This window comes from Xiphophorus hellerii, chromosome 7, assembly GCF_003331165.1.
Source record: "Xiphophorus hellerii strain 12219 chromosome 7, Xiphophorus_hellerii-4.1, whole genome shotgun sequence".
NCBI lineage: Eukaryota > Metazoa > Chordata > Actinopteri > Cyprinodontiformes > Poeciliidae > Xiphophorus > Xiphophorus hellerii.
This window is the reverse complement of record NC_045678.1, coordinates 9686596-9701839: the sequence shown is the minus strand read 5'-3', so window position 1 is coordinate 9701839 and position 15244 is coordinate 9686596. Positions and strand designations below refer to the sequence as shown.

The following is a 15244-nucleotide window of genomic DNA, read 5'->3' as shown; positions in this document are numbered from 1 at the left end:
GAGATTCATACTTTGGCTGGATTCTCTTTTGCTCTTGAAAGCTCAGTTGTAGTTTAGAGGATGCGGTCTTGCTCGAGGTCAAACATAATTTCATTCATCAGGATGAGGTTAAGAGGACAGGAGAAACTGGTGTGGAAGAAACCATCTTGGAGGGCCACCTCGGTGTCACCAAAGAGCTTCTGGCCTTCCAGACGCCTGAAAAGAAATACTACATTGGCTGTGAGAAGGGAGGAGCAAATCTCATTAAGGTACAGACAGACTTAAAAAAACCCAAAAACACATCCTTTTTACCAGTTTACTCTCATTGCTTATATTTCTTCCTCTCTTTTTAATTAGGAGCTGATCGACGACTTCATCTTCCCAGCATCTAATGTTTACCTGCAGTACATGAAGAGTGGGGAGTTCCCCACAGAGCAGGCCATCCCAGTGTGTAGCACTCCTGCATCCATCAACGCCGGCTTCGAGCTCCTCGTGGCGCTAGCAGTCGGCTGCGTCCGCAACCTCAAACAAATAGTTGACACCCTAACTGACATGTACTACCTGGGTAGGGAGACATTTCAGTGACAGGTTCACAAGCAGCAGCCACATAATTTATCAATTTGCGTTGAATTGAGTTTTCCTCTTGCCTCCACATTCAGGTTGCGAGACACTGACAGAGTGGGAGTACCTGCCTCCCGTGGGACCACGCCCTAACAAAGGCTTTGTTGGCCTGAAGAACGCCGGTGCTACTTGCTATATGAACTCTGTTATCCAGCAGCTTTACATGATCCCTCCAATCCGCAACGGCATCTTGGCGATCGAGGGCACAGGCACCGACGTGGACGATGACATGTCTGGTGACGAGAAGCAGGAAAATGAGGTACTAGAAATAATGTGTGAGAAGTCTGTGTGGGCTACAATCATAGGGTCTGATCATTTCTGTCAAATGCAAGGAATGACCAACATTAATGTCTCACTTCAAGACATCTTTATTTTGGGTAAACCTACCTGTACAATGGTCTGAAATGCAGTAAGTAGCAAGTTAATGACCAACCTTGTTTCTCTGCAGGCTTCAAATCAACACGTAAATTCATGTCCTCTCTATCGCTCAAGGCACAGCTTGTCATGATCTGTACTTATTATTATGGATTTTGATCAAAATTTTAAATTGTTGCCAAATTGGGCGTGTTTCCATCTACTGGTTTGGAGTGAATCAACCAGGTTACACAAACCATAAATTTGTTAGATTATTATATTTATTGCTGTTATAAATACGATCTAGAGATTGCAAACCAGCGCTGACCATATATTTCAGAAAAAATGTAGACAGTTCTCCACTCCATGCTAGACTTTTGGACTTAAAAATGTTCTTAATTCGTCATTGGCGACGAGAATGTCTTATTCGGAATAACTCATTCGGCAAATGTGTTTCCATCTCCCCTTTAGTGCATTAACTCTAAAAGGAGAGTTAATGCACTTCATCTATCCCAAAAACCACCTCAACCGAGTGTAAAACGTTTTTGGGAAATTGAGGAAGTTATTTTAATTTTTGCTGTTGTAGCTTCTGTAATGCAACACTTTAAAATGCACATAAAATAAACGATGAAAACACAGCTACTGATTGGGGCTCAAGCCTCAAGTTGACATAAAAATGCAATTTAGAGCAAGCGTAGAGCCATGCATTTATTAGTAGAAAGTCTCCACAGAAACAAATGTATGTGTAACAGCTCAACACTCTCATATGCAGCGAAATGTCACAATACTATCTTTGCATAAATTGGTCCCAGAAATCAGTTTTTAAGAGCCATTACTTCCAAATCAAGCAGCGAGCTGCTCTCAGTTCAAGTTAATGATGCAAGAAATGGCACTAACACCGCTGGAGTTTCTCCTAAACTTTTAATGACTAATAAATTCACTTGTTTGCACTCATGACAAGTTTGGTTTGTTACAATTTAGATTTTGCTTCCACAGAGTAATGTAGACCCTCGTGATGAAGTTTTCAGCTACCACCACCAGTTTGATGACAAACCCTCCAGTAAATCAGAGGACAGGAAAGAGTACAACATCGGGGTGCTGCGTCACCTACAGGTCATCTTCGGTCACCTGGCTGCATCCAGACTGCAGTACTACGTCCCAAGAGGCTTCTGGAAACAGTTCAGGTATTTTAATTTAGAAGCTTATGGACAAAGGAAATAATTACTGTGCCATATTTGATAAACTTGTAAAAATGGCTAAAAACTCTTATAAGACCAGATATTTTAGTTAGAGTTGTATTAAGAATATGCTTCCTCTTTTCACACTTCTTGTTCTGTCAGTTGTTAAATTCAGATTTTATCCAACAGCTTTCTGTGCTGGCATAGAAATACATTTCATGAAAGGAAAAGTCTCCTGAAACCATGTCTGTTGATTTTTCTATTTTTTTTTTTTTTTTTTTTTTCAGATTATGGGGGGAGCCAGTAAATTTGAGGGAGCAACATGACGCTTTGGAGTTCTTCAACTCTTTGGTGGACAGTTTGGATGAAGCTCTGAAAGCTTTGGGTCACCCACCGATGCTCAGCAAGGTGCTGGGAGGGTCCTTTGCTGACCAAAAGATTTGTCAAGGGTGTCCCCATAGGTGAGCACTATCTGACTGTACTTAGTCACTTTAATAACAATAAAAGTGCTGTTAAATTAGTTTTTTATTAATAACTATTCTATCGTCAGATATGAGTGTGAGGAGTCATTTACAACATTAAACGTGGACATTAGAAACCACCAGAACCTGTTGGACTCGATGGAGCAATATGTTAAAGGAGATCTGCTTGAAGGAGCCAATGCCTACCACTGTGAGAAATGCAATAAGAAGGTAAGACTATAGAGCTTTTTAAATAGTCACAACAACCGTATGGAAGGTTTAAAACTAGATCTAGAACGATTAATTGTGATTGCGATTCCTTTGCATCATCATCATTTTATTTTTAATTTCTCAAAAAAATATATATATTTTTTTTTAGAAATTAACTTCCCCTCCCCCCAAAATGAATTGAGTTATAGATTAGATTTTTTAAACTTGTATTTCAAATATTGTATAAAAATGCTCCAGGGAATGTTTTAACCCAGGTGATGGATTAATCGTCAAAGATAATCAGTAAGATAATCGATTACTAGGATAATCATTAGGATGAGGAATTTAATTAGTTGTTTGCATTTTCATGTATTTCTGTTGCTTAATGGATTATCTGCAGAATGTACCAATCTTTTTTTATGTGATTAATTTTCAAATAAAATCAATAGAATAATAATCGATTAGTATAATAATCGTTAGTCGCTGCCCAAGTGAGATTTCTAAATTCCTCTTGATTTTTCAGGTGGACACAGTGAAGCGTCTACTGATTAAGAAGCTGCCGCCTGTCCTGGCCATCCAGCTGAAGCGCTTCGACTACGACTGGGAGAGGGAGTGCGCCATCAAGTTTAACGACTACTTTGAGTTCCCGCGGGAGCTGGACATGGAGCCGTACACGGTAGCAGGCGTGGCCAAGCTGGAGGGCGACGACGTGAACCCGGAGAACCAGGTGATCCAACAGAACGAGCCGTCTGAACCCACGCCGCCGGGCAGCTCCAAGTACCGTCTGGTGGGAGTGCTGGTTCACTCGGGCCAGGCGAGCGGCGGACACTACTACTCCTACATAATCCAGCGGAACGGGGGCGACGGCGAGAAGAACCGCTGGTATAAGTTCGATGACGGCGACGTGACGGAATGCAAGATGGACGACGAGGAGGAGATGAAGAACCAGTGCTTCGGGGGAGAGTACATGGGCGAGGTGTTCGACCACATGATGAAGCGGATGTCGTATCGGAGGCAGAAGCGATGGTGGAACGCCTACATCCTGTTCTACGAGCGTATGGACTCGCTGGACAAGGACAGCGAACTTGTCAAATATATCTCAGAGCTGAACCTGTCCTCCACCAAGCCCCATCAGGTCAAGATGCCGAGCGTCATCGAGTGCAGCGTTCGCAAGCAGAACGTCCAGTTCATGCACAACCGAATGCAATACAGCCTGGAATATTTCCAGTTCATTAAGAAACTTCTGACCTGTAACAGTGTCTATTTAAACCCTCCTCCAGGTATGCACTTTGTTTTTTTCTTTTTCTTTCATCTGTGAAAAGTACAAAATACTTGCCAGATCCCAGATTGTAAATAACGTTTTTCTTCTGATTGTTTTTTTTTTTGTGACACTTAAATGTTTCAGATCATCATACAAAATCCAAAAAACCTATTTTCAAAAATGTATTTTATTTACTGCAGCATAAAAAGCTATCCACCACCAAACTGGCCCTGTGTGAAAATGTAATAGCCTCCTAAACCTAGCAACTGGATTTGCCCGTCTCGGCAATAACACTCACCATAAAGCCAAACTGCATCTCATTCTCATTAATGACTTTCTGATAGATAACAGAGTTTATTGTCCTGCAGTTGTTTTCACCATAGAACCCTTCAGTAGATGCAGTTCTTGCCCAGTGTCTCTTTTTTTAATTGCAGAATAACAAACACTGACCCAAACTGGGGCGAGTGAGGCTTCAGATGTTGATCGGGATAAGTCATTGTTGAGCGGTTAGGCTCATTTTGATAGCCAAGCTACTTCCCCCCACTGTTCTATGTATCTTTCTATTTGTGGATAATGGCTCACATTGTCTTAAAGCCTTGAAAACAAATGAAAACCTTTTGAAACTACACTACGTTTACACTTGCTGTCTTTGTCTTTGACATTGGAATTAGTTTGGTCTGAAACATTTAAGTGTGAGTGGAGAAAAAGCAAAAACGGAAAAGGTGTGTGCAAGCGGTATTTTCATTTTCACACCGTTCCACATTGAAGTGACATGAATAACTTTGGTTAGCAATAATTTTTACACTTGAAACATAAACTGTGTGGAAAAAGTTGGCCGCTGCTTGAAGCCAATGTTTGAAAAACTACAGCTAATAGTTGCTGTTTGTGTTTATTTCTTCCACTTTAACTCCATTTATTTCCCTGAATCAAATCCCTCCTCATATTATTAGTTTTCCCTTCTTTGATCTTTTGAGCACTGATTAAGTCCACATCATGTCTCTGTGCATTTAGATTTCACTAATCTTCCATCTTTGTGTTTTGAAAATGACAGTTCAAAACTGATCTTAATATCCAGCATTATTCTGGACCAAAGGGTAGTTTATAACGCTCTGAATTACACTGCCTTTCGAATATTTGCATCAAGTGCATTTATAACACCATTTATAATATTTATAACGCCAATAAATTGCTGAATAAATTCAGCAATTTATTTATTTATTTTTATTTTTTTTTTACAGAAAAATGGGTATTAAAACCATTATTGCAGTAGCTTTTTGTAACAAAGATGGCACATTCCTGTTTTTTTATAGTCCTGTTTAAAAGGAGGCCAGAGGGAGTGAAGGGAGCTTTCACCAACATTGCCCCTCCCAACCTATTGCTGCACACTTCTGATCAGCAGTCAAGATGAAGGCTGCCATTCTTTTTTTTTTTTCATTGCTTAAACTTATTTATGTTTGGAAAAGTATTAGTCATGAAGAGCAGTTTTTGGCAACAAACTGCAAGTCGACTGAACAGACTAGATATCCTGCTCATATCAGCATGTTAGAGTTCCGGTGTTAAATTATAAGGAGCAAAACGGCAATAATTAAAAAAAACATGAATGGCCTTATTTTGTTGAGATTCTGGTACCATGACAATCTCACACTGGGCCATACTGGTGTCTTTTTTTTCTTTTCTTTTTTTTTTACAGTTTAATAGGAAATGGCTATAAAATACAGATAATCGTCTTTATGTTGTAAACGTGTTATAGGAAACCTAGCTAAATATTAAATTCACATAGCAATTCAAACATTTTCCTTGTTTGGTTCTAAAAACATCAAAATAACTATTTTCGGTTCTGTGTTTGGCGTTGGGGAAAACAAGGGAGACGCTCCTTTTATTTTCATGAGAGGATTTATGCTGCAGTGAAGTAAACGAAGCACATCGCTGAGCACTTTTTCAGCATTTTATTGCTTTCTTTCATCTCAGGACAAGACCACCTTCTGCCAGAGGCAGAGGAGATTGCTATGATCAGTGCTCAGCTGGCTGCTCGGTTCCTCTTCAGCACAGGTTTTCACACCAAGAAATTAGTACGGGGTCCTGCCAGTGACTGGTCAGTTCTGTTTGCTGTTTGTTCATTTAAAAAAAAAAAAAGAAAAAGGTTTTTGTTCTTGTCCATAAAGCATGATTGCTCTTTTCTTTTGCCCCGTTTAGGTATGACGCCCTCTGCATCCTGCTGAGACACAGTAAGAATGTACGCTATTGGTTTGCACACAATGTTCTCTTTGCTTACCCCAATCGCTTCTCCGAGTACTTGCTCGAGTGCCCGAGCGCAGAGGTTCGTGGGGCGTTTTCCAAGCTCATAGTCTTCATCGCTCACTTTTCCCTGCAAGACGGACCGTGCCCCTCACCCACAGCTTCGCCAGGATCCTCCACTCAGGTTGGTGTGGATTTTATGGGTTCAGCAGTTTCAGAAATAGAAATTTTTTCTCCTCCCTTTGACTGTTCAGTTGACTGTTGTTTTTTCTTCGTACATCAGGGCTGTGATAATCTCAGCCTTAGTGACCATCTGTTGAGAGCTGTACTCAACCTGCTCAGAAGAGAGGTTTCTGAACATGGCCGCCACCTCCAGCAGTACTTTAACCTCTTTGTCATGTATGCCAATCTGGGTAAGCAGCAAACTGATCTTCCATTAGTTATTTTGAGCTTTAAGTGCTGTTTTTAATTTTCATCTTGACTCTTTGGTTCTTCAACCACACACAGGTCTGGCAGAGAAGACTCAGCTACTGAAGCTAAATGTTCCCGCCACGTTCATGTTAGTTGCTCTGGACGAGGGTCCCGGGCCTCCCATTAAGTACCAGTATGCTGAGCTGGGCAAGCTCTACACTGTGGTCTCCCAGCTTGTCCGCTGCTGCGACGTCTCCTCCCGTATGCAGTCCTCAATTAATGGTAGGTGGGACTTTGGTCTTCTTTCCTCTTTTTTTATTTTTATTTTTATGAAAGACCTAGTATTTAGAGTATATTCTAAAGGATTACTAAATTTTCGGCAATAAACTGTTGTTTTTTTTTTTAAATTAGCTGAATCATTTCTTGTTTTGCAATTTTGTTCATTTCTAATATTGTTAAATGAAAGATCTGCACAATGTGCCAATCTTTTAATCCAATTAAGCAGTTATTTTTGATAATTAAATGATTAGTAAAATAATCATCTGTTGCAGCCCTACTCTAAATGCACTGCTACTTTGTATTTTACCAGGTAATCCTCCTCTTCCTAACCCGTACGGGGACACCAACCTGACGGCTCCTGTCATGCCGGTGCAGCAGCTAGTGGCAGAGATTTTGTTTGTGCGGACTAGTTATGTGAAGAAGATCATTGAGGACTGCAGCAACTCGGAGGAGACGGTGAAGCTGCTTCGCTTCTGCTGCTGGGAAAACCCTCAATTTTCCTCCACTGTGCTCAGTGAACTGCTCTGGCAGGTAAACATCCGACGCCTCTTTCAACAAGCTGGGTCGCTGAAATGTTTGTTACGGGCAGTTGTTCAGATTCAGTTTGAAAATACTTTATTAATCCCAAAGGCAAGACTGGAACAATAACCTGTTTTTGTTTGCAGGTGGCATATTCCTACACCTATGAGCTGAGGCCTTACCTTGACTTGTTGCTACAAATCTTACTCATTGAGGACTCCTGGCAAACGCACAGGTCAGATTGACTGTAGTATATTGTATTCATATGTATCCTTTTCATATTTTGTCATATGACAGCCAATAACATCAATGTATTTTTGTGAATTTTATGCTGGAGCAATATTAAAATAATCAATAATAAGGCTAATTTAGTCTGTAAATGAGGCTAGTGCAGAGGTACAGCTTTCATCAGGACAATAACGCTAAGCACACAACCATAGCTAAAACTTGAGTTTACATCAGAGAAAATTCTTTCTGTAGTTTTAAAACTCAAGAAGAATCTTGAGTTTTTTTAAAAAAGCACGCCACACCATTCAGCTTTTTCTTTGTAAAACAACTTAAAAGCCACGAGTCAAGTATACACTGATGTGTTGATTCACATACATTCCCAGAAAATACATTGAATTTTAGGCTTGTTCTGTGACAAACTATACAGAAGTTAAAGTGTAATGTTTTTTTCCAAGGCCCTGAACAAGTTGCATTTGCTTGTTCTCTGGTCATTGTCTTTAACTTTGCACTTTTTTTGTGTCCATATTAAGGATCCACAATGTGCTGAAAGGCATCCCCGATGACAGAGATGGGCTATTTGACACCATTCAGCGCTCGAAAAACCACTACCAGAAACGGGCCTATCAGTGCATCAAGTGCATGGTGGCCCTCTTTAGCAACTGCTCTGTGGCGTATCAGATCCTGCAGGTACTCATTCTAACATACACAGCTGTTTACTTATCTGATGCTACACTCAGTCAGCCACTAGTTGGGACAGGCTTGTCGTTTAGGCGTAGTTCAATTTGATTTAGCCTGTCAACAAAATCAGGAAGCCCGTAGCTGACTTTCGTTTGCACTCTTACAGAGCAATGGTGACTTGAAGCGAAAGTGGACATGGGCAGTGGAGTGGTTGGGGGACGAGTTGGAGAGGCGGCCATACACGGGAAACCCCCAGTACACGTACAACAACTGGTCCCCTCCAGTTCAGAGCAACGAGACCTCCAATGGATATTTTCTTGAGCGCTCCCACAGTGCACGCATGACACTGGCCAAGGCTTGTGAACTCTGTCCTGAAGAGGTAACGGCATTCACAGATCACCCTACACACCCACAATTTCACACTGACCTAATCATGTAGCTGTAAATGATACAGTTGACCCCAAAGTGATGCATACCCCTAGCAGATTTAGATTTAAAAATAGATTCACCTTAGAAGTTGTATTTATTTTAGAAGAAATGAGACTGGATTAATGAATGAATGAATTTGTTTACATTTCAATAAGTGGCAAAATTATCTAAATATTGCCCAATAATCTGTGAGGAAAAAAATCATTGGCAATTTTTAGCAATCAAAACTTCCTCATAGTTGCTGGTTTTATGACTATTAATGGCTTCCTTGCCATTAATAGTCATAATCTTCAGCTCTGTTCTCTGTTAGATTTTAGTGAAAACTGGCTGGGTCACTCGAAACACTTTATTACTTCTAGTGAAGAAACAATTTGGTAAAATATAACTTTAACCCAAAATCTGCCAGGGGTATGAATAATTGTTGACTTTACTGTATATTTAGAGATGTTAAGGAAAAACTCTTAAAGGGCCTTTTCCACCAACCTGGTTCCAGTTCTTATCTGGTGCTAGAGCTTATTGAGCAACAGTTCTCAACAGCTGCTAACCCTGGACCAATTTGCTGCTGGGCCAAAGGGAAAAGATGCTTTCTTCAAGAGCGCCATGTTTAAAACCGCAGTCTAGCTTTTGTCAGATTTGAAGCCGAAACACAAGTAAAAACCCTGCAGTGCACTTTAACTGGAATAAGGACGTTTTCCCACAGATAACTTTGGTATGGATTAGTAGTTGAGTTTATTGACTGGCAACTTTTTCCAGATTGTTTGGGGTTTTTTCATGCAGGGTAAGCTCCAGTGAAACCAAAACTTGTCACTACAAACGACATGGAAACGTTAAATCTGTTTACTGGTCAAATGTATCCGGGGTGGAAAACCAACCGTAAGCACAGGAAGTAGATGCTTCCAGTTCTGAGCTGTTAAAAAAAAATAGAGAGATGTTGATATTACTCTTGTTCTTGCTACTATTTCATGTAAAAGTATGAAAAGTTTACTGAATGATTAGTTTACTCTACAACATCCCATAATTCAACAAATACCTGGCTACAGGAAGGTGCTACATTTGCCCTTACAGTCCTTCACAAAAACGTGAAAAAGAAAAAGGGGAAAACCAAACAATAAATTGGTTGGTTCTTTATAATGATATAATGACTTTGCTCTCAGGTTGTGGAAAAGCAAACTGGTTGTTTTACAGAACCAGTTGAGAACTGGCTTTGGCACCGGCCCTTGTTAAGAACTGGAACCTCTGGTGGAAAATCTCTACAAAAGAAGTTTTGTTCGACTGAGTTTGATCACATCATCTCAGCACAACAACCCATAAAATGACTTACCTTGTTGTTGTTGTTGTTTGTGTTGTAGGTATTATTAATATACATGTCAGAATACATATGCTATGCTGTGTTCTTTAACTTTTGAACTGTTTTGTCAATTTGTGGAGATAAACGAAAATTGAAAATGTAATTTCTGGACCTAAATTATTCTACGCAAATTGTTTAGTCAGATGAATATGTCTGGTTTTCGTAGCCGATTTGACCAATAAACCCCAAATTCTTTATTTCTCACTTCACATGAGCTATTTGTATTTATCATGATGAAAAAAATCCAGTTAAATGACACACTTCTCCTGTAATATTCCATACACAGCTCAAGTGTACTCAGGAAAGCCCAGGGAAGGTCAGTATTCCAGGCAACACGACATCAGGGAAGGAAATTCAACAAAATCTCCCTAAAGATTCAGCAGAGGAACATGGAGCATTGATCAATGTTTAGGCCTCCAAACACATTCAACAACTGTTCAGATAGTTTTACGGTTTACAGTTTACACTGTCACAATAAAACCCATTTATTCCTAAAACTGCACATCACTTTTCCATCTTCTGTCATATTTCAGACTACTGTGACTTAACATGTTTAGAAAAAAGATTTTGTTATTGCTGAAGGAAAGCTAGGTAGCATCCTGCTCTGTTTAACAGGCAGTAACCAAGCAACCACTGACTGCTGCTACTGTCCACAGAAGCATTTATTAAACTACAAAATCACTAAGAAGTTTGTTTATATCAGTGATAAATTTGTGATGTACGTTACAGAAAACTATTACACTTTAAGCTTTTGCTTCTATTAATTTGTGGGAATGCAAAATGTATTTTCTCAGAAAACCTTTATATTATGAAAGAGCAATTAAGAAAAAGGAATTTTACCACAGAAATGTAATTCTATATATATTCTGGCCTGTACAATCACAGGGAAACTTGAGTCATTGACACAATCCTTAGGGTATGTAAGCCACAAAGTGAAACTACTTTTATCATTTTAGAAGATATGTTTTAGTCTTATAGAGCCCTATCTGGAAAAATATATCCTTATGCAAGATTTAATTTTCTGTTTAATTTATGTCAGAACACAAAGACTGAATTGGACAGTGAAACTATTAGTATGGAGAGTATAATTCCCATTTAATACAAGAAGTTAGCGTCTTCAGTCAAAAATGATTAAAAAAAAAAAGTTTCATTAATCTGTTATTCTTTAACAAGCCAGATATTTCAGCTCGAAAATAGAAGTAATAAGTCAACCTGCAGAAACGGTCTGCTGTTAGAGAGGTGCATGTGATCTCTGTCACCTCTATAAGTAGAGAGAAGGCTCTTAGGTGAGCTGTCCACCCACCCACACTGAAACACAATCTAATCTCAGCAAAACACCAAAGCTTAGACTGTACTCAGGGCATTGTCCAAATAAACAGGCAGATTCTATTTTTTCATGTAGCGTTGAAACGTCCGACTCGTCTGACCGGTGGCGATTTTTCTATTCCAGGAGCCAGATGAACAGGAAGCACCTGATGATCAAGACTCGTCTCCACCTGAGGACACCTCTCTGTACCCTCATTCTCCTGGAACCACCCAGTTCCAGCAGGTAGGATATGACCGGACAAACTCCCCCATTGTTCTGTTTTTTTTTATTATTATTATTATTTAAACTGATGCAAATCAAGCGATATAGTTTCTATTCTTTGAAAGCAGATGACGGTGGTGTCTGTTTCCTGTAACTGGACTCTTGCGTCCATTAACAGCAGCGGTTACTGTGGCAACGCGCGACGTTTAGGTGTTTGGATCCGAGTGCTGACATAACCTAGTGCCTCGGGTTTCTAGTTTGTAGCGATGCAACACTGACGGCTGCGTTTTAGAATAAACCGTTCAGCTCGCTTGGAAGTGATCTGCTTTATGATGCCATTCAAATACTTTACTTTTTGTTGTGATACAAACATGTTGAAGCACAGTATGCATGCATTCTTTTCACTTTAAGATAAAAAGATTTTTACATTTTCTAAAAGTTAGCTCTTAGCTTGCCATGTGGTATTTTTTGTTTTTCAGAAGACCAACAATAGCTTAATGTCTTATTTCTGCTTCAGCATTTAGCAGCTACTGACGTTTTTATATCCGTTTGTGGAAAAGGTCTAGGGTTTTTAAGTTCTATGCAGCTCTATTTCAACCAATCAACAGCAGGCATAGTGGAACGTGATGCCTGAGATTGACGACAAACCAGTGTGAAGCCAGGAAAGCTAGATTTTCAGATGCTTATCAGAGTCCATTTCCTGGGAAAATGTTGGTTCAAGATCTGACTTCCGCTGAATAAATCGTAAATACACATCATGACCGTCCCTCCATCTCTCTTCTCAAACAGAACAACCACCCCCATGGGCAGCCGTACACCGGGCCCGCTGCTCAGCACATGAACAACCCTCAGCGTCCCGGCCCAGCGTCCGCCCCGACTCCAGGCCCGACCCAGACTCCGACCCCGGGCCCCGGTACCGCTCCCAGCTCGGGCCCGCGAGCACAAGAGACCTGGGACGGCACCGAGGAGGTGGCCCCGGCCCCGGCCCCGGCCCTGGCCCCGGCCCCGACCCCGGCCCCGGCCCCGGTCCCAGCTTCGGCCCCAGCCTCAACCTCGACCTCCACCCCAGCACCCGCCCCTCCCAAGGAGTAACCTCGCCTCCCTCTCTCTTCTGCTGTGCCTCGAGCCTCCGTCGTTCCGCTCACCTTCCTCTCATCCTTCGGTCAACAGTCTCTCTCTCTCTCATTCTCTCTCTCGCCGGCCCCAAGGCAGGGCAGAGCCGGGCCTCTCGCCAGCCCCAGCCTGTTGGGGACGCTCTTCCCTGGCCTGGAGCTGCCCGACTGCGTGACAGGGAGGGCGGGGGGGCCTGCTGGCGACTACGGAGGCGAAGGAGTGGGACAAGAGTTCTAATAAGAGAAACAAAAATTTCCCAGAGCTGACGATGCTGATGCGCTTGCCTACACGACGAAAAGGTGTAAATAGTATGTTAATGTTTCTGACTGTTCAGATTCCCCCAGTAGCATAACTCGGCGCGGGTTGCTGTTGGGAGACGTTGCAGAAGTGGATAAACAAAATGGATACTATAAATAAGAAAAAAAGTCCCAAAAAAGGAAAAACCTCTAAGAAGACGACAACAACTCCTCTTTGTTTTATCACCCATGCTCAGCAGTAAAGTTTGTTCTACCATCGGACGTTGTCTGGTCATTCAACCGTCGAAGGACTCTTTGTTATCATAATTCTAATAATTCTACTTGGCAACCTTACGACCCATGCCAAATCGACTCGCGAGCTGTGGTTGGGGTTTTAGTGTGATACTGGTTGGGTGGACTTTAACGGTGTTCGGTTGATGTGAAAAAGCAGTGATGCAAACAATTGTTCTAAAACTCATTGCCTTTCTTCTTTTTTTTTTTTCTTTTTTTTCGTTTGTTTGTTCTGGTTCTTACTTCAGACCTTTTTGAAGCTCTAGTTAATATGCTGTAACATTTAGCATGGCTTCTCACCAGAATAGTGTAGCCCAAGGGAAGACTTGTGATCATAACAACCTAAAGCTGTTCTTAATCCAAACCTCCAGAGGGGTGCTGTTTACCCTTTAGGTTTTTGTTTTTCTTTCTTGTTTGGTTTTATTTTTCCCTCGTTCTTTTTTTCTACTGAACTTCCCCTATCTACAACGAGGGTGACTTTTATTATTATTTTTTTTTTGTTTTGTTGGGGGTTTTTTTAAACCAGTGTATAAGTGGCTTTTCAATTGCACATCGTAATCCTCCTACTTCACATTTGGCAGTCAGTTTCGGTGGGTTAGACAGCTTAGCTTTCATCTATAGGAAACCAGAAAAACTAACACATATGCAACAGGATTGCTGCACTGGGCTCTCTGGTGTATTAGACTGTGTGGTTTGCTTCTGTCTCTTCAATAGAGCGTAGTTGTAGACGGACTCGTTTACCCATCGGCTTCCTCTCTTCCGTGGAGCTGGGTCAGGCTGGGGGGGACGACCCCTGACCTCCCTCCCCCTCATCGACCCCCATCTTCTCCTTGCTCCACTGCGTGAAGCTCCCACAGCAGGGTGTTTTTTTTTTTTTTTTTTGTTTTTTTTTAAGAGGCTGGTTTAGTCTTGTTGCAACTTGAGCTAACTTGTAATTCTGTAGGAGTAAAAGGTAAAAACATCAGTAAATACTGTATTTAATTGGTAACTTGAATGCGTGTATTTTTTGAATTTTCTTTTATTCCTTTTTTTTTTTTTTTTTTTTTTTGTCTAAAACATACCAAATACTCCTGCAAATGAAAATATTCTGCCCACCGTATTATATTTAAATATTTTGCTCTTATTTTATAGAATTTATTTTGTTGTATTTCACTAAAAATAGAAATTGATTTAAGAGGAACATTTTTGTCCTTGTGTTATTTTTAAAGAAGATATTGACTGTACAGAGTTCTGCGCCCTGTTTTTTGCCGACTTTTGTTTTGGCCATGGTGTGACGTTGAATTCTGGAGCTACAGTCGCGATGTGGACTTTCACTTTGTGAGGTTTTTTTTTGTGCACAGAAATATAACGAAAAAAAAAAAAAAAAAAGCATTGCGCCCTTAGCAAATAAAGAACATGGAATCTTGCCTCTGTCTTATTTTAATTGACCAGGTTTTCTTGGAGGCGTTTCCGTTTATCAACTCTCTCTGTTTTTGCTCCCATTAGGCCTGGAGTTGGCCTGAGATTCTCTCCAATCTGCCCCAGATTAACAAAAAAAAAGTACCACCACGTCAGTCTGAGATCTATCTTGAACATTGTTTCTACCTTTTACTTTCCTCATGGTGTCTCTACTTGAAACTGTCTTTCTGCCATTTTGACCAAAAGTCGCAGGATTACCAAATTGTATCGATGGCATCTTCCTACTTGGAGACCTAGTTGTATTGTTTAATAATCATGTGAAATAATTTGTTATACCTGTATATTATCCAACTTCTTTTATTTCAAAATGAAGTTATTCCTATTGCCACTACAATAATATACCTTATAATTTTCACTTTTGCTTTGACACAGACTTGAGCAAAAATATTGGAAAATCATTTGTTTAGTTTGTAAGTTCTTATTGTAC

At 40.6% G+C, this 15244-nt stretch overlaps 1 protein-coding gene across 7 annotated transcripts in view; it reads left to right on the top strand.

Annotated features, from left to right (window-relative positions):
• The window catches only part of usp9 (ubiquitin specific peptidase 9), a 37608-nt gene extending 22843 nt beyond the window's left edge, over positions 1–14765 (top strand). For 4 of the 7 annotated variants that reach the window (XM_032566897.1, XM_032566895.1, XM_032566893.1 and 1 more), the window contains 18 exons: positions 102–248; positions 337–544; positions 639–859; positions 1951–2138; positions 2420–2593; positions 2683–2824; positions 3327–4083; positions 6033–6156; positions 6258–6483; positions 6583–6712; positions 6807–6992; positions 7300–7520; positions 7655–7743; positions 8267–8423; positions 8581–8793; positions 10478–10507; positions 11642–11740; positions 12509–14765. In XM_032566897.1, the coding sequence (XP_032422788.1) occupies positions 102–248; positions 337–544; positions 639–859; positions 1951–2138; positions 2420–2593; positions 2683–2824; positions 3327–4083; positions 6033–6156; positions 6258–6483; positions 6583–6712; positions 6807–6992; positions 7300–7520; positions 7655–7743; positions 8267–8423; positions 8581–8793; positions 10478–10507; positions 11642–11740; positions 12509–12811 (3615 nt within the window). In that variant the 3' untranslated portion in view covers positions 12812–14765. The remainder of the gene's footprint in view (positions 1–101; positions 249–336; positions 545–638; positions 860–1950; positions 2139–2419; positions 2594–2682; positions 2825–3326; positions 4084–6032; positions 6157–6257; positions 6484–6582; positions 6713–6806; positions 6993–7299; positions 7521–7654; positions 7744–8266; positions 8424–8580; positions 8794–10477; positions 10508–11641; positions 11741–12508) is intronic. The other 3 variants (XM_032566899.1, XM_032566898.1, XM_032566896.1) reach the window with 1 other exon arrangement.
• The last annotated feature ends 479 nt before the right edge of the window (positions 14766–15244 follow it).